Below are 17,130 nucleotides of genomic sequence, written 5' to 3' on the forward strand. Positions count from 1 at the left end.
CCTTTTCCTCCCCCCCCCCCCTTTCTTTCTTTCTCCTTTTTCTATATTTCAACAATATAGTACCAGACAAATAATCAAACATATGTGTACCTATTTGTTTAATCCTCTGTTGCAGCGGAGTCATATGCAAAAAGACTTCGTCCTTACAAGACCGAATTTGCGTCCCAACGAATTCAGTTGATCCAAGAATTCTTTGAGATTCCTCCGCGAGATTGACACCCCCCATAGCCGCTACATCATTAATATCGTCGTCGCCCCTATGTAATAAGAAATTAATCAAATTATCTTTTCCTCGACAGGATGCGAACAGTTAAATGTATTGATATAGTTAATTGCTTACGTGTAACCAGCCGATGAAAATGTCTTTTTCTCCTTTTCTTTAGCCGTCGGTTTTGGTACGAGAGAAGGCACTACGGCTTTATTGAGTGTAGTGTTTGTATTAACCGTTTTCCCTTGCGCTGTTGTCGTAATTGTCTTCACGATATTTGTAGTGGGTGGTTTTTGAACATTCGGCACTGTGGGTCTAATACCGCTAACAGCGACTGTTGTTTTTACAGCATAAGCTGTGGGGCTTCGTACTACCGTCGTCACCGGTCGAATCTTTTGTATTGCAACAATAGAAGATAACTATTTGTTAGCTCACAATATGAATTAACATTATTAACATTTATCCGGACAGCTACTAAAAGAACTTACCAGTCTCTGTTGAGCCGGTTGTGCAGGTCGCTGCACGGTCGTGGTAGCTGCGGTAAGGGGTGCCATGACCCTTACTTGGGTCGTGGCGACAGCCGCAGCAGCCGCCGCAACCGATGGCGTTGGGGCTGGCGTAGCAACGGTCGGCCTCAATTGATTCTATGATACCGTACAACAAGAATAAATCGTTTTTATTGATGCTGTAAGGATATTTCATAGGAGAATACACAGTACCAAAAACTTCAATATACCCTTTACAGTAAAGTAGTGTACACGACTGTACATGGTGAGGCTTTACTCAGGGTAGCATAATAGTTGTGTAAGCTCAAGAAAGAAATAAGAAAACAATGGGTTGATGTATCAATACTATCTCTACGAGTACTCACTTGTACCTGACTGACGACTGGGGCCGCTGACGCTATAGAAAATACAACGTTCGCAGGTGGTGGTCGTATTCCCTCGATGACCAACTCCTTGGTAACGAGGGACTGCCTCAGGAGCGGCAAACTCTTCTTCAGGAACCCGATTAAACATGGTTGCGGTGACGCGTTTAGTAATCTTTCAAGTCTATCACAAAACTCTTCGGGTTCAACCTTTGTATCAATTAGTTCTTGAATTAACGTCCGAACATTTCGTTCCACTGATTTAGGTTCTCGACTAGACAACTCTAATAAGTTTGCTAAGAATTTACGGCACTTTTCTTTGGTATTATCTGTGGTTTGACGCTGTAAAAGAAACAGTTGCTAAGTTATTGTCTCTCACTTGCACAAAGATCATGTAATATATATTTACTAAACTCATATAAAATGTTTATAATTATGCAGTATTAAAAACCAGTTTACATACCTGCGCCGGTGTTTGAACTGTTTGTACGGCATTGACAGCAGATGTAGGTGCAGCCGTGGGAGCAGTAGTTGCTGTACCTGGAGTTGTAGCTGCTGGTGTTACACTTGTGGTAGCGGTCTATGTAAACATAATATTATGTTGTAGCTTATGGCATACGAGATAACATATTTATCGAGACATAATATTATATATATATGCATATATATAAATGCAATGTCTATGATAACGATGATAATTAGCATTATTTAATATTATGAACGTGTACTTATTACAATGCTCTACTGATGCACCGCAAACACAAGAGTGACAATAGATCATACGAACATTCGTGTCAATACTTCATACGCTATATTTATTTAATTTACTATAGACTTTCCATGAAAGAATATTTTACACGTTTGCATCGCACACAATAATTTTACGAAACGAAAGCTAATATAGCGATTGCAACACATCGATTCTAATAATTATGTCATCCGAAGTACACCGGTGTACACGGAGTGATAATGATATATGGAGAATTATTAAATAAATATATTTCCCACAGCAATAAAAAAAAATTTGATATATGCAATATGAGCGTTTTATATGAATTTATTAATGGCATTTGAATAATTAGCAGACCGTGCTCGGAATTTAAGAATATACGTAAAAGTACTGAAGCTCAGATGAATAAAAATAATTACGTCTAGAATGTACTTATTGGTGTTAGTAGATTAATTGATGAAATCGCGCTTTTAAATAATGTAATGTTATTTGATGGTAGACTAGTATGTTAAATAATTTGACGCACTTGTACCTTATACAGACTCGAATATTCTTTATTACGAAAACAGGTGATTTTCACTTATTTTCTTGTACCTCTAGCGCAAAGAGAAATATATCCGTTATAAAAACCATTTCTGTATCTTCATTAGGGTCATTTGAGAATTCCTTGTATAGTACTAGAACAATCTCAATAGTAGTAGTTCGTAAGAACGTATATATAACCGTGAGGAAACTGAAAAGAGTGCTCTCTAGAACATTTTCCAAAAAGTTACTATTCACTTTAGATTCGTTATACTAAAAGCATAATCAATTTTCAGCAAATTTCTATGCGCGTTATCAGTTTAGTGAAAAGAATATATATTATTGCGTGTTTTACCGTTATTCTACGAATACTTCACAGCTATAAAATTACAACAAAGCAAAACAAAAGTAAAGTACTACTCTATACCTAAAATACTATAACGATACTACATGTACTCAATACTGTAAAGTATTATTAAGCTATGGTGCCCTTAACCATGCAACTCCATAAAAAACAAAATAATAAAGAAATATATCCAAACCACTTTCAATAATCTACTACTACACCCGTACATAAAAATTACATATACGTCTACTCATCTTTGCTCAAATCAGCTACTTCAAAGTACCAATAATCAAAGAAAAACTACAAGTTTCGTAACTTAATTTGTACAAGCAGTGATAAAAAAAAGTCTAATTTTGCTGCACTATATAGAAAACTAAAAGAATACTCAAAACGAAAATTCCTAAAGACAAGTTTTCACCTTCAGTGAACAAAAATAATGTTGTTCAGTGATTAGATATAGTAGATTTTGAAATTCAAACCAATACATGTAAACGGAATAGTTTCAGAATATGTAGCCTTACGGATAACATTATTCCACAAAAACAATTAAATTAATCTCAACGAAAACCAATGAAAATCTACAGCAGCACTACATCGAGTCTCGTAGGAGGTATGAGAGTGCGTCACCTGAACGGGTTTTCTTAGGGTGGCGAGTGGCGGGCCAGTGAACTGTGTGTTCAGCCTACTTACAGCCGGCACAGAGGCTAGGCGATACGTGGTGCCTGCGGTTGGCGCAACCACTGCGTTTCCCGCAATGCTATTTGGAGTCACCGTAGTACCACTCGGAGTACCAGCAGTTGGTGCTGGTCCTACCCTCAATAACTGATACTGTCCATTTTCTGTTTTCAATAGAAGATGCCCCTGGGTGCCTGGCTGAAGACCGTGAAGCGTTTGCAAGGTGATCTGAAACATAGCATATGATTATATTAATGTTAGAACTACAAACAAAAATGTTTAGTACAATATACATGATTGGATCATACACAATAAGGTAAGCTGGATAGCAAATTACATAGAAATGGCAGAGTCTAGGTTACACCAATAAATTTAAGAGTCATATTTAATAACAAATTAAATATACTGTTTAATACTTATGATACGTAAGATAGCATTAACTATAGTGTAAGAACTGTTATCATAGCTAGTAAAGTTATAGGGCAAACTAGAAAAACTGTAAAAGAAAAATCTTCAATGAATTCAATGCCACAACAGGTGGTTGATAATAACTTTGAACTTGTGTATAATAATCACCAAATATTTGTATTTCTTACTATTCACCTTAGGCCTATATCATTTATAACAGAAAATGATAGAAGGTAGAGAAAGGAATGAATGAAAAAGTAAAAGAAACAGCCTTACCCCAGGTGCCCCTGGCCTAGCTCCAACCATGTGTGGACCAATGACTACCCTAGAGGTCACTTGTTTGCCTGGCTGTTGTCCAGCTACTGGAGTGCCAGGCCGCATTGTGTTTACATTCAGTATTTGCACATTACTGGGCACTATTGTAGATGTGACACCCGCCTTCCCTTGAAGCGTGGTATTGGCTACATTACCAGCCACGGAAACAGGAACAGACATTGGGACGGAAACCATGCCACCGGGTGCAGCACTGGTTTTTATCACCAAGGCAGTGCCAGTTTGCTTGTTCACATTCGCTGTACTTTGACCAGTAGCCTGAATAGCTGAACCAACATTAGTAGTAACATTCGAAGCAGCCTGCAAAACTTGAGAAGTAACTCCCAATGCACCGTTGGCTAACTGTCCCACAGTTTGTGCAGGAAAGGTGATCTTGTTATTGGTGTTGACTACACCAGTAGTGGCTATTGCCTGTGCTGATCCAGGGTATATGATCTTGACTGATTGCTCGTGAGCTTTGGTCAAACTGGATATCCCAGTCTGATTGGTTGCGGTCACCTGGTTGGCGGTCGCTTGACTGATATAGGCGGCGGGAGGAATTCCGGATTGTGTATGCTGCTGAGAGCTGGCTTGAACCACTGGCGCGACCGCGTTTGAAGTAACCACGTTTACAGGGAGGAGAGTGCTCGTTGTGATAGTCTTGCCGGTATCGTGAGTAATGAGGCTATTCACGGAGGTGGCACCGCTGCCGTTGGCAACCCCATGTTTCTGTGGCTGAATCGCGGGGATGGTGCCCCCGTTGGAAATAGCGCTGTTCACTTGGTGGTTCTGCTGGCTAACTGCGGCGGAGCTTGCCTGATGACCTGGGACGGTCGGCGTCGACGTTACCAGCTGCGTCTCAAGCGAACCCACTATCGCGTTCACTGCAGATTCATCGACGTCCGTGCTCAGAGCTTCCTCCAGAAACTTAGCTGACGCCATTTTCTTCCAAGCTCCAACTGTAAACTAAACTGCGCATGCGCGTGTCGCAAATTGTTCCCATGGTGCATTGCCCCCCTAGCGCAGCTGAAGACTCAACGAGGCGTATCTTCTGTTTACCGTCGGGCGGTACGCGTCTAGATCGATATTCTTCGGCATCGTTATTTACCGCTTTTTCAATGAATTAGCTGCATTTTTGGATCGCCTCGTAGAAAACGATCCCAACAACTCCGATTCCCTCCACCGGCGGGATTCCGATATGGCTGTCAGAAGGCCGAGCACGAAACACGTCACCCGCCAAAATGGCCAACTTCGAAAGCATCCCCCAAGCCGTTACATGCATTTACACGAAATCCACGAAACCTAAATGAGATAAATGTTTTTTCTATCAATAAAAATCATGAAAAATCACATCACTGATTAGGATATTAAATCATAACTTCCTTCACACTTATTGAAGTACTTTACCTCTACTAAAAGCAACGTGTATTCGTAAACTCATGTTTAATCGACTCATATCTATGACGGGCGTTCCAAAAAACTATTTCTTCGTCCAAACATGCAAGGCGCGTTCTTATGCTCTATAAAAACTGTAAATAACCGTTTATTAGAATACATTTAGAATAATAAAGCTATTAGTTTGAAAATATTGCAAGTAATTAGAGCTTAAATATTTAGTGTTGGACAATTCATTAATACTTGAATAGGGACTGGGCACTAATATCAAAGATTGGAATGAAGTTTACTGACATGCCAAACATAGTTTATGTTAATTTATGCACCAAGCCTACCAGGCATTGCGTTTTTCCAGATGTCACTGGTAATGCAAAATGAAAGATGGAATAAGGGAATATAAATAATTTCCCGCGATTTTAGCCAGACATCAACTAGTACTTCTATAACCACATTATTACGAAAAAGAAAAACATTCCTCATAATTCTTCAACATGGTTCTTGATTCGTTAGACGCGTATATAGAAATATTATCTGGATATATTTATGATGATGACAAATTGGTGAGACTTTTTTAATTTGTGAATACTTTTACAACCCCTTATTCGCATCCTTCTTTGTGAGTTAAGGTTCTAAAAATATGATGTTAAAAGTATTTAATGTATGCAGCAGTTCTGTAATCTATTTTCTATAAAACTTATCATTTTCAGGTAACATATAAATGGCTTAGTAAAGAATTAGAAATTCATGTAAATATTACTAAGCAAGTATTATGGGAATTTTGGCAACGGTATAGAAAAGAAAAGGATTTAGAAGCTACATTTATGCTGATAGGTTATTTAGAGGATGGAGAAATGCGTATAGAAGTTGTAAAGGAATCACATCTTGAAGGAGCAAAGGAAAAATTTACTAAATTAATATCGGAACATCTGTACAGTTTACAAAAGACTTTGCCAGACTTGGAATTGCTTGCTATGGTGGATGACGGAGATTGTCAGTATAGTGCTATCAAATGTAAAGAAGCTGTCATAAGAAGCGATGATGAACTACTAAAATTACGCTGGGGGACACAGTGGCAAAAAGTGAAACAAATAGATTCAGATAATAAAGACAAGAAACAGGTAGCAGGAAAAATAGAGAGTAAAGCAGCAGAAAAAACAAATATCTTTGATAAGAAAGGTCCTGCTGGAAAAAAGTCCCTGAAAACTCAAAAAGGAGCATTTAATAACTTCTTTAATAAAGTTGACCATCAACAAGTATCTGTAAATAGCACTTCTCCTAAAGTTACTGAGAAAACAGAAGAGAAGAAGGATGGTGTGAATAATGTGGGAAACAATAAAACATCTAAACTTGCAAAGTCTCCACCAACTGAATCAAAGAATGAAATCTCAAATGCCTTCAATAGTTTCTTTGGAAAAACGACAGGTGTTTCATCAAAGGAATCAGATTCTGAGTATGCGAAAAATGCAGTCACAGGGATGGAAGTGGATTCATCACCCAAGAAAGAATCCCCTTCAATGAAGAAAGATTCTTCAATGACTGATTCGATGATAGAAAATAACAAAAATATTACCAATAGTAAAAAGCCAACAAAAACTAATAAATCTACAAGTAAATCACGTGGGAAAAAACGTCAAAGAAGTGGAGGAACACATAGCGCAGAAAACAAACGGAAACGCATTACAGTCATTTCCGACTCCAGTGAAGACGAGGAAGAGTCTCAAGAAGAAGAGAAATTCGAGGAAGATATTGTGCCTGAAGAAGTTCCTTCACCTGCAAAGACTACCGCTCCATCACCCCCTCTTGTTAAAAGAGAACAAGGTAAACGAAAGATACGAAAAATTCTGGACAAGACATTTGAAGACGAAGATGGCTACCTCGTAACGAAAAAGGTGTCTGAATACGTAAGTTGTTCAGACGAAGAAAAAGAAGTTACGGAAATTGAAAAACCAAAAACTGTAGTGCACCCGAAAAATTCGAAGAACACGAAACAAACATCCATAATGACCTTTTTTAAAAAGTCTTGAAAGTACACTTGCGCATATATATATATATATACATCAGAATTTGCCAAACTTTAATTTTTCAATTATTCACGTATTTCTGTTACATCCGAATACGTTGTTCCAATTCCACCTATACATATGAATTGTTAGTTTTTAGTTAAACGCAGTACGTTGCGAGGAAACTTAATTTAAATAAAATACTTGAAAATATATATATATATCTCGTATATAGTATATATCCACGATGAAAAACCTAATTCCTTTTTCTTCACTTATCTACAGGAATTATTATGACAAAGTCTGTTTATTTAACGCGAGCTTACGTAGAAGTGAAGGAAGCTGATTCCTTCAAGGAATCCTTATCGAAATAGTATTAATCATGCGATATGATTGCCTGGCAATCTTAACTTGTATTGGCTGACTTGTTAAATTTTTCATTCAACCATTTATATACACAGTAATACGAATCTCCGTACAATATAACATCATTTTATGAGTACAATGATCACTTAGCTAAAAGACGTGCTACCTGCTGAGTGAAATTACTATCAGTGTTCAAAGACATCTCCATATCTCAATTTGAAGTCTGCTACAGATCCCTATAAAGTAGTCTGAAAATTACCTACGTGACGTAATTATCTGATACGCTATCAGTACTGACAGTATAGGCGTTCAGGTTTACTCATAGTATCCGTAGTATGCATTTCATCGTGTAACAATAGTTTTAATCAGCGGGTAATGCAATCTACAATTAATTCCATTACAATGGGACGTTGGTTATTCATTACTCTTCTTCATTTTTCTATTTGGTGTGGCTGCCATTCTACTGTATGCGAAATATGCATATGTTCAAATACAGGTAGGTCGAGTGTTATTAGATTCTTATAGATTTTACAACGCGTGTTATCGCGCGGAATGATTGTACAGCGTTTAGATTACATAGGTGAATATGTTTATAAGATTTGTTAAAATATATTGCAGATAATTCACGCACCGTGGACTGTAGAGAAAAACGTTTGGAAACTCAAAATACGCTTGAATTTGATTTAATGATGTTCGACGAGGAGAAAAATTTGAATAACTTAATATTGTCTGAGAATGGAATATTTTCATTAGCCGTGGATACTTTTAAGAATCTAAAAAACCTCAAATTTTTAGACTTATCGAGTAACGGCATAGGCAATATACCCAGGGATTCTTTTGGCGACTTGATTAATATTGAAGAACTTGATCTTTCGAATAATTATTTGAGCATACTCGAGGAATACGAATTGGAAAATTTGTCTACTTTGAAAAAGTTAAACCTGAGCATTAATCTTTTTGAGGAATTGCAACAAGGCATTGGAGAGATATTATTAAATCTGACGCACCTTGATATCTCACATAATAAGCTACGGATACTAACAAATGGATCATTAAAATTATTAACTCATCTCCAATATTTGGATGTATCACATAACAAAATAGCTTCTTTGGGGATTGATAATTTGGTCCATCTTGATCAGTTGGAAACGCTACGCATTAACAACAATCTTCTCGTGACTTTGTCGCCTGATGAATTACCACAATCCATCAAATATTTGTATGCTGGATATAATATGGTTGCGACAATGCCTTCCAGTTTGTCGCAATTGGAAATATTGAGTGTTGAGCATAATCTTATTTCTGAAATTGATACTGAAGCGCAATTTAGCCAGCTGAAAAAAATGGATATTAGCAATAACGCTTTTACCGATTTTCCAATGGCTAAACTTGATAAACTTGAAACCTTGGATATATCCAGTAACAAACTTTCTGCAATACCATCCTCGTTAACAGTTGACAATTTTCCTGTACTAAGTACAATTTTTATCGGCGATAATCCTATTCGAGAATTAAAATTCCCTGGTAACCTCCTATTACGAAACCTCGTAGTAAAGTCTTTTAATCTTCTGGAAAAAGTTGAACAAGATGCTTTTTCGGGAATAAAGAATTATCCCGACGAATGTCTTCATTTAACGATATCGAGTAACAAGAAACTGCAATTCATCCATGAACATTCTTTGGATAATCTCAATATTTGTTCTGTAAGGAAAATTTAATCTTACGAATTGATCATATTTAATTGTTATTTATATACAAATAACAATAGACGTTTATCTCAATTAGCTGGACTTGAGTTACAACAAGCTGACGACCATCCCACGGAAATTACTTTATGCAGAGAAAACGTTAAAAATACATGGCAATATTAATGTGCAAGGAAATCCGTTTAATTGTGATTGCACATTGCAATGGATGCTGAGCGATCTGGTTAAAGAAATTTATGTGAGGAATTCAACACTTCTGGATGATCTCAGGTAATTTAGTAATTAAAATCTTAATATTTCTTCTGAATATACTAATATTCATTGTACTGATTTACAGGTGCGCAACGCCTCCAGAATTAGCCGACAAGCGAATGGTCCATTGGTACAACTGGCAAGAACAAGTTCTTTGTGATAAATCGCCTATTTTATTATCAAAAATCAGGGTAGAAACAGCTGGGATTATGAGTGTAAACGTAGGTGCGATTAAATTAGAATCTAGTACCGGTATGCTAGCTGTAGTAGTTGGTGCTGCTGTCGTTCTGTCAGTTCTTGTCATTATTGGGATAGTTTTAGCACAGAAAGTCGTTCGTCAAAGATCACGACGAAATCGAAGATTCTAACTAGTCTCATAATATTATATAAAGTTATAATTACATTAAACATAATTATTCCATTATAAAAAATGTTTACCTGTTTTGAATACGCTTTGCATTTCAATGGTCAAAATTGTAAACGTAATACAAGATTTATTTTTGTATAATTTATAAATTTAAAGCAAATTCGATCAAATGCAATTTTAATATAAAAAATAATCCGCCGATTCTGGTAATAAATAATAACCGCGGATGATTTTTATAATGAATATTTTATTTAGTATAGTTCACCATTCTGATCATATTTATAATAAACTTTTTACACGCACGGTAGCAGTATTTTTCGTGCACAGCACTCCGAAGTACAACAAAAATACTTTTCAGGTTTTATAACAGTAAAACGTTTTTATAACAATATGCTATTATTTAATATCAACTTTGATAATAAAATTAATTTTCGTATGTCACATTGGGTTGTACATATAAAATCATGTATTTGTAACTTTTTGCAAGTTCAGAAATACATATAAGTGCGTTGGCGATAAAAAAACTTTTGATCGTATCTCATTGAAAAAATTTCGCTGCTAAGCAAATAATGGCTTTTATCATACGCTAATTCGTAATTAATTATTAAATAAATATCCATTTTCATATAAGGCGTACGCAAATACCTTACTTTATTTGATGAATGTAACATAGAGCAAGCAATATTTGATCATGCATATATCAATAAAATAATTATTGACAAGTGTACTAATTATTGATGACCCGCATTGTCTATTGTCTATACTAAAATTATCCTCTGCTATATCTAATCGAGCAATGTGGACTAGCTTACTTCCCTGCTAATATTAGCAAAATACTAATGGACAGATGAATGAATATATGTTGAAATGAAAATATAACTTTAGTGTATATTGTTATAAGATAATAACATCAGCGGATGATTTCAGTAATTAATCATCTAGTGATTCCATAAGCGTAAAAGAAATTCTCTAAATGCTCTTGTGGGAAACTCATTGACACATGCAGTTTTAAAAGTTTAAAAAAATTATCTTTTCTATCTAAATTTTTCTTTTTAATTCCATGTAAGTATCATTGAAAATGCAAACCAGTATAACAATCTGAACAAACCCTCTGACTGACTTTAATATAATGCTTGTATTTCATTCAATATGTAACAAAATTATTAGGAATTGTATGCGATCAGTAAGTACAATTTAGCCCTGATTAAAAGAATTCCTGGTTTAAAATATGATGGCATGAGAAAGAAGCACATAAGATCGAGGTTCGTGGCGGCCACGTTATTACAATATCTTGTTATCACGTTGATTCAACTAAAGTATCAACTACCTAAAACCCGATATTTAACATTAATTTTGATATAAAATTTTGGTAAGATGTTTGATCCATTTTTTCTAAATCCTGCTTAAATAGCAACTAAAATTCTTCAATCTAGTCTCATAGTATATACTATATGAGAACTCGTAATTTTAGACGCCACATTTTCCTACATCTATAATCATAGTCCAGAATCTGCACCAAATTCAGGGAAACCTTTCATATTATGAGCCTTAAGAAGGTGAATCTTCGAAATAGAATTAATGTCAGACAATGATTATAGTTGTTGGCAAAACTATGTAATTGACAGAAAATTTTAGTTACAATCTACAGGCAGCTGTTACCTTCTTTCTCTACTGTCGGCAGTACTCGTTTCATTATTAGTATATAGAGGATCAGACAACAGTATGGAAATATTCATAACTGATTGGACTTAGCTAGAAAGAGTTACCTACAATGCAAGTAAATACCCTACCTTGTATAATGTATTAGACAAAATACCGGCTTGAGCGATAACACTGTATCTCCGCTTTGGCTATTGAGACTCTTAACATGATCATCATTACTATGGAAGATTGATCCCATTGAATTGTCTGCTAAGTTAAATAAAATGATCAACCATAGTATCCTAAGCATTTATATATACATTATTTGAAAGTCGTGGTAACACATACTGGCCTAGAGAACTTACAGTAAAATGTACATCTGACTTTGGACGCAATAATGAGTTTCGTAGCTGAATTCTCACTAAATATGATCTATATCCCAATGGCTGGATAATTCGCGGGCGGGAGGATTTTCTCTGAGTTCATTAAGAAAGGACAATATATTTTGATAGTAACCGGATTGATGCCAAGTTTCATTATGAGTACCATCAGGAATCGGAAGTATTCGTTTACATGAGCTCCGACAACGCTTATAAAGTTCTGTCATCATTGGTGGCGGTACAAGCGTATCTGCTAATCCAGAGATGAACAGTGTCGGCACAGATACTGAACGTATTTTGAGCAGCGACATATACTATAAAAATATTTGTAATATAAAATGTACTCAAGTCAAATGCAGTACAACATTGCAACTGACATAATAAATGACAGTAAATACGAATAAATCGTACCTTATTTTTATAAACAAACAGTGGAAGATACTGCAGTAATTTTGATCCGATAAGAAGTGCTGCCATATCGGGTATGCTGGTAAATGTGTTTTCCAAAATAAGGCACCAAATCCTTTGCGAATATTCTGGTTTTGTTGCTAAATCAATTGCCACAGCACCGCCTACAATTAAAAATTTTATAACGGTTGATAGTATCTTTACTAGATATTTGTATAATTATTACTCACCTAACGATCTGCCAAAAACTATAATTTCATTTGTATTTATGTCAGTACGAGAATTTAAATAATCAAGTCCTGCTCTAGCGTCCATATATAACCCTTCTTCAGAAGGAGCTCCCTGCGATAATCCAAATCCTCTATATTCTAACATCAGTATATTACACTGTATACTGTGATACAACCCAACAATATTTTGGAGCCTAAACGCACAAGATATTGAAAAAAAATTGAATTATTTAGTGAAAAAAGAATAATGTACAAGAAATTTATTATCACTGACCTGTGACCCATATTTCCAGCATTGCCATGAAAGAACAGCAGCGTAGGTACTTTGTTTGCTTTATCTGGTGGTTGAGAAATAAAAAACATATGGAGCGTAGTACCATCTCCAGATCTAGTATATACACTTTGGTAAGGCAACCTATACATAGATGGTGCAGGAACATAAACACGTGAATTTGCAGGTGCCTCAGGATGGTACAGTAGCTGATCCTCTGTATGATATAATATACCTGCAACAACTTTATTATGTTTTAATCACATTCAATAAATAATTATCTAAATTTGGCATTAGATCACAATTATACAATCGATAGTACTAGATAAAGAATTGTATAAACTATATTACTTGATAGAATTAAATAATAAAATAGTTTAATCATGCACATTAAATTATCAGTTAAACAAACCTGTAGTAGCAAAACACAGAAGAAAGAATGCAAATACACCGCCGTATAGCCAATACAATAGGAAGCAGGCAAGTACATAGGCTCCAGAAAATGCCCAACACTTCATGGCGATATTGCCTAGTAGTTTAACTGGACGACTCCGTACCAAACGTATACGAAAGGACATTGTGAATTGTAGAATTTCTCTCAAATTCGAAATAAATTCTTAATTCGTCCGCATTGGTTACCTAGATAACCTCAGAAACTTTAGAGTCTCCCTCATCGAGACTTCGGATCCTTTCATAACACAAGATGGACATACGCAACGTGTCTCAAATTAACATTACAGAATTTTGCTACCGGTATACAATTTTAAATGTATTATTTGAATTAAAAAATTTTACTATCACATGACGAGGAACTAAAATCATAGGTTTATAAACAAGGATATGATATCAGGCCACAGGACTACCTCCCTGAATTTAGCCGCGGACTATATTAACTTCTTAAATATTTTTTTAAAAATCGTTTGTCGGTCGTTTGTAGGTTATTGGTTAATTAAACATAACGTTTGTCGGCATCGTTTTTGAGATATTTCAACAAGAAATTTGAAGTATAAAGTCGTCCGATTTTTCTTATTTTTTCTTCTGATTTCATTAGGTCTGTGTGTGCAAGCATTCTTACAAACTCTAGAGCACCATAGGTGTGTTCGAAAATGGGCCGAGAGTGCAAAGTGCATCGCTGTTCTCAGTTTATTCTATGCATTTTATCGAGACACATCTCTCAGCAATCTCGGCCCATTTTTGAACACACCTATAATGTTCGCAATACGTAAAAAAAAACCTTTCACGAACGGACCTAATAAATTGTCCGGACTGGTCCGGACAAAATTGGCGTCGTGAAATAGAGACGAGTGTCGCATAAGCGCTGAATAAATAAAGTTGATATCCAAGTATCTTACTACATCACGACCAACCGAACGGCATTGATATTTTTGCAAGGTCGCCCGTTGATATTCAAAAGTAGAGGTTATCCAGATAGATAAGTTTATTAAAATGGCAAAAATAATAATTGAGACTGATGTTCCTGCGGTAGTAAAAAAATTATCTGCCATTATAGAGGAAAAAGCCAATGAAGTACTTGCAACTCAGGAGATCTTCAAAATTGGCTTATCAGGTCTTTTATTTATTATTATTTATTAGTAACGTATCTATATTTCATCATTTTGCATGTCGTAAAATTAATTTATAGAAAATAGCATAGCTCACAGGCGCTTTACTTATAATAAAGAATTCATTTGTAATATATTAAGTATCTTGATTCATATTAATCATTTTTATTGTCATTAATATTGCGTTATAATAAATTACCGACTTTTTGTAAGAGCACTCGATATCCGGAATTTTAATACCGTTTTCAACATATAAATAATTTGTATTCTTTCTTTTAGGGGGGTCTTTAGTCGGTTTCTTGGCTGAAGGTCTACCAGGCATTTCAACTGACTGGAGCAAATGGAAATTCTTTTTCTGTGATGAAAGAGTAGTGCCCTATGACAATAATGAATCTACCTTTGGAGCATATAAGGCAAACTTAATTGAAAAAATTCCTATTACTGAAGATCAATTTATAAAAATAGATCCTTACCTTTCCGGTACTTGTACAAACAAAATACTCTTTCATACACAAAACTAATTAGATACAGTTTAATATATTCAATTAATTATTTTCAGCTGAGGATGCAGCAAAAGACTATATCAAAAAAATGTCTGTCTTTTTTCCACCTGACAGTTTACCAAAATTTGATGTCTTATTGCTAGGCATGGGACCTGATGGTCACACATGCTCACTGTTTCCTGATCATAGACTTCTAGAAGAGATGAGTGTCTGGGTCAGCCCAATTAATGATTCGCCTAAGCCACCACCATCAAGAATCACACTTACTTTCCCAGTAATAAATAATGCCAGCACTTGTATATTTGCAATTACTGGAAGCAGTAAAGCAGACATGATAAAGGTAAAATACATGAACAAAATGTGAAAAGAAAAACATTAGATAAAAACTATAAAATTGCTAAGCAATTTGCATATGTTTCATTACATACTGTTTTCAGCGCATTTTGAAAGATAAGGAAGGTTTACCTGCCGGAAGGGTACAACCAACTAATGGATCATTATATTGGATCCTTGACCGGGGTGCAGCGAAATACGTGAATTCCAACTGAACTGTCCTGCCTTCGCGTTTTTACGCCATTGCGTCGCATGGAAACTTAACGCATTCCATCTAGTATCTCGTAATATTAAAAACTACGTTTCTTGCGCTGATAATTTTATATATACATATATGAACAATTATTTTATATAATGTGAAGACTAAATAGATAGGTAATTAATATATTGGAATGTTAAAGGATGAAATGCGCCGATCTGCCTCCATAAGCACTGATCACTATATAACGACAAAGTCAGAATGTTGCGATAAAATGGCGTGATACCGATAAAGAGCAAGCGTTAATGATAACAAAATTTGAAAAGGAGGACTAACTAAGCATATCATCCTTAATATCGCAGACTATATTTCATATTTTGTTTCGATATTTGTGTTTTGTTACTTACATTCTGCTTTTTATTATTCCAACAGATAGCATTAGACTGTGAGTTTAATTATTCGATAAAGGATATTGCTAAGTGCGATTTTCCATTTTCAATGAATGCTATGTGATTTTTCTAGTACTGAAAACAAGTCCCAAACTTCCTGAACGTATAAGACTTTTTTCTATTAGTTACGCCAAAGCTTGCTACAGGTGTTCAGTGCATATCCAGAATTGAAATGTCAGTGCACTCCGTAGTGTACAAGTACAAATCAGCCGCAAAGATACTAATTTCTTTTGTTAAATTTTATAATTGGTTCAAGCAAAAACGTGATTGAGTGGCACTTAACATGGTTATTATTACGACGGAAAGTTCCGTTTTGAGATAAATAATTCATTAGATTAATAAAGAAATTGTTAAATCGGTACGAAATATGATTTCTCTTGCATCTTGCTGGCAAAAGAAGTCTACTAGTTTATAATTATTTTATATTATGCAGCAATCACTGCTGCTAACGAATAGCATCGTCAGTGACGACACCCATACGAATAAGACATATATGTATATTCAACTTCACATAATTTTGATAAAAGAAAAAAGTGATAAGCGAAACATATTTATACAAAGCTTAAAAATGCAACTGAAATCTTCAACGGCAAATAAATATTGCTTTATCTTTGCACTTACCTTAATTTGAAATTTTTAGTTCGGCGGTCTCGCGGCTGTACATCGCATACGTTGCCGTAAAATACATCGTCAGATAAATATAAAAAGTGAACAACAAATAAATATACAACGAGCGCAGGGTATAGGCTATTGCACAGTATTCATACGCGATGGCAACATTAAAAAATCATCGAATTATATATGTATAAATATACACATGATATACAAACAATATGTATATCACTATCATCATTTCTACTGTACATAATCTTTTTAAAACCAGAAAGAAACATAAGATCCATCTAACGAATCCTGTATTCAAATAGATCCTTAGTTGTTAGTTATAGGCATCGATTGAAAAATTTGGAATGGAAGAACACAATTACATAACGCTCCAAG

At 35.2% G+C, this 17,130-nt stretch overlaps 5 protein-coding genes and 1 long non-coding RNA gene across 8 annotated transcripts in view; 4 read left to right on the forward strand and 2 right to left on the reverse strand.

Annotated features, from left to right (window-relative positions):
* The window catches only part of LOC112493771, a 6,280-nt gene extending 2,184 nt beyond the window's left edge, over positions 1-4,096 (forward strand). The window contains exons 2-3 of the long non-coding RNA XR_003058496.1: positions 3,527-3,665; positions 3,958-4,096. This is a non-coding gene — a long non-coding RNA (uncharacterized LOC112493771). The remainder of the gene's footprint in view (positions 1-3,526; positions 3,666-3,957) is intronic.
* LOC107263522 (transcription initiation factor TFIID subunit 4) overlaps positions 1-5,568 on the reverse strand; it is an 8,195-nt gene extending 2,627 nt beyond the window's left edge. The window contains exons 1-8 of one of the 2 annotated variants that reach the window (XM_015730830.2): positions 5,477-5,568; positions 4,034-5,371; positions 3,302-3,577; positions 1,540-1,656; positions 1,080-1,418; positions 697-852; positions 341-600; positions 91-257 (exon numbers count right to left, since the gene is read on the reverse strand). In XM_015730830.2, coding sequence (XP_015586316.1) covers positions 91-257; positions 341-600; positions 697-852; positions 1,080-1,418; positions 1,540-1,656; positions 3,302-3,577; positions 4,034-5,011 — 2,293 coding nt within the window. In that variant the 5' untranslated portion in view covers positions 5,012-5,371; positions 5,477-5,568. Of the gene's footprint in view, positions 1-90; positions 258-340; positions 601-696; positions 853-1,079; positions 1,419-1,539; positions 1,657-3,301; positions 3,578-4,033; positions 5,404-5,476 lie in introns of those variants that run through there. The other variant, XM_015730833.2, reaches the window with a different exon arrangement.
* A 74-nt stretch (positions 5,569-5,642) lies between these two features.
* On the forward strand, positions 5,643-7,519 carry LOC107263524 (DNA polymerase delta subunit 3). The gene is made up of 2 exons (XM_015730834.2): positions 5,643-6,024; positions 6,172-7,519. The coding sequence occupies exons 1-2, from the start codon at positions 5,956-5,958 to the stop codon at positions 7,486-7,488; spliced, it is 1,386 nt and encodes a 461-aa protein (XP_015586320.1). The 5' UTR covers positions 5,643-5,955; the 3' UTR covers positions 7,489-7,519.
* Positions 7,520-7,872: 353 nt separating this feature from the next.
* LOC107263534 (leucine-rich repeat-containing G-protein coupled receptor 5-like) lies at positions 7,873-10,300 on the forward strand. The gene is made up of 4 exons (XM_015730855.2): positions 7,873-8,326; positions 8,449-9,533; positions 9,616-9,806; positions 9,874-10,300. Exons 1-4 carry the CDS (start codon positions 8,206-8,208, stop codon positions 10,154-10,156), a joined length of 1,680 nt encoding a protein of 559 aa, XP_015586341.1. The 5' UTR covers positions 7,873-8,205; the 3' UTR covers positions 10,157-10,300.
* An 84-nt stretch (positions 10,301-10,384) lies between these two features.
* Positions 10,385-14,200, reverse strand: LOC107263535 (protein ABHD13). Of its 2 annotated transcripts, none has more exons than XM_015730856.2 (5): positions 13,498-14,200; positions 13,089-13,329; positions 12,815-13,008; positions 12,588-12,748; positions 10,385-12,490 (listed from the first exon to the last, which is right to left on the reverse strand). In XM_015730856.2, the coding sequence occupies exons 1-5, from the start codon at positions 13,661-13,663 to the stop codon at positions 12,218-12,220; spliced, it is 1,035 nt and encodes a 344-aa protein (XP_015586342.1). In that variant the 5' UTR covers positions 13,664-14,200; the 3' UTR covers positions 10,385-12,217. The 2 variants fall into 2 exon arrangements, with proteins under 2 accessions (XP_015586342.1, XP_015586343.1); XM_015730857.2 differs by having other exon boundaries at positions 12,218-12,490; positions 13,089-13,320.
* Positions 14,201-14,381: 181 nt separating this feature from the next.
* Positions 14,382-16,757, forward strand: LOC107263390 (6-phosphogluconolactonase). The gene is made up of 4 exons (XM_015730554.2): positions 14,382-14,652; positions 14,927-15,127; positions 15,207-15,490; positions 15,588-16,757. The coding sequence occupies exons 1-4, from the start codon at positions 14,532-14,534 to the stop codon at positions 15,696-15,698; spliced, it is 717 nt and encodes a 238-aa protein (XP_015586040.1). The 5' UTR covers positions 14,382-14,531; the 3' UTR covers positions 15,699-16,757.
* The last annotated feature ends 373 nt before the right edge of the window (positions 16,758-17,130 follow it).

Source organism: Cephus cinctus, unplaced genomic scaffold, assembly GCF_000341935.2.
Source record: "Cephus cinctus unplaced genomic scaffold, Ccin1 Ccin1_scaffold0153, whole genome shotgun sequence".
NCBI classification, from domain to species: domain Eukaryota; kingdom Metazoa; phylum Arthropoda; class Insecta; order Hymenoptera; family Cephidae; genus Cephus; species Cephus cinctus.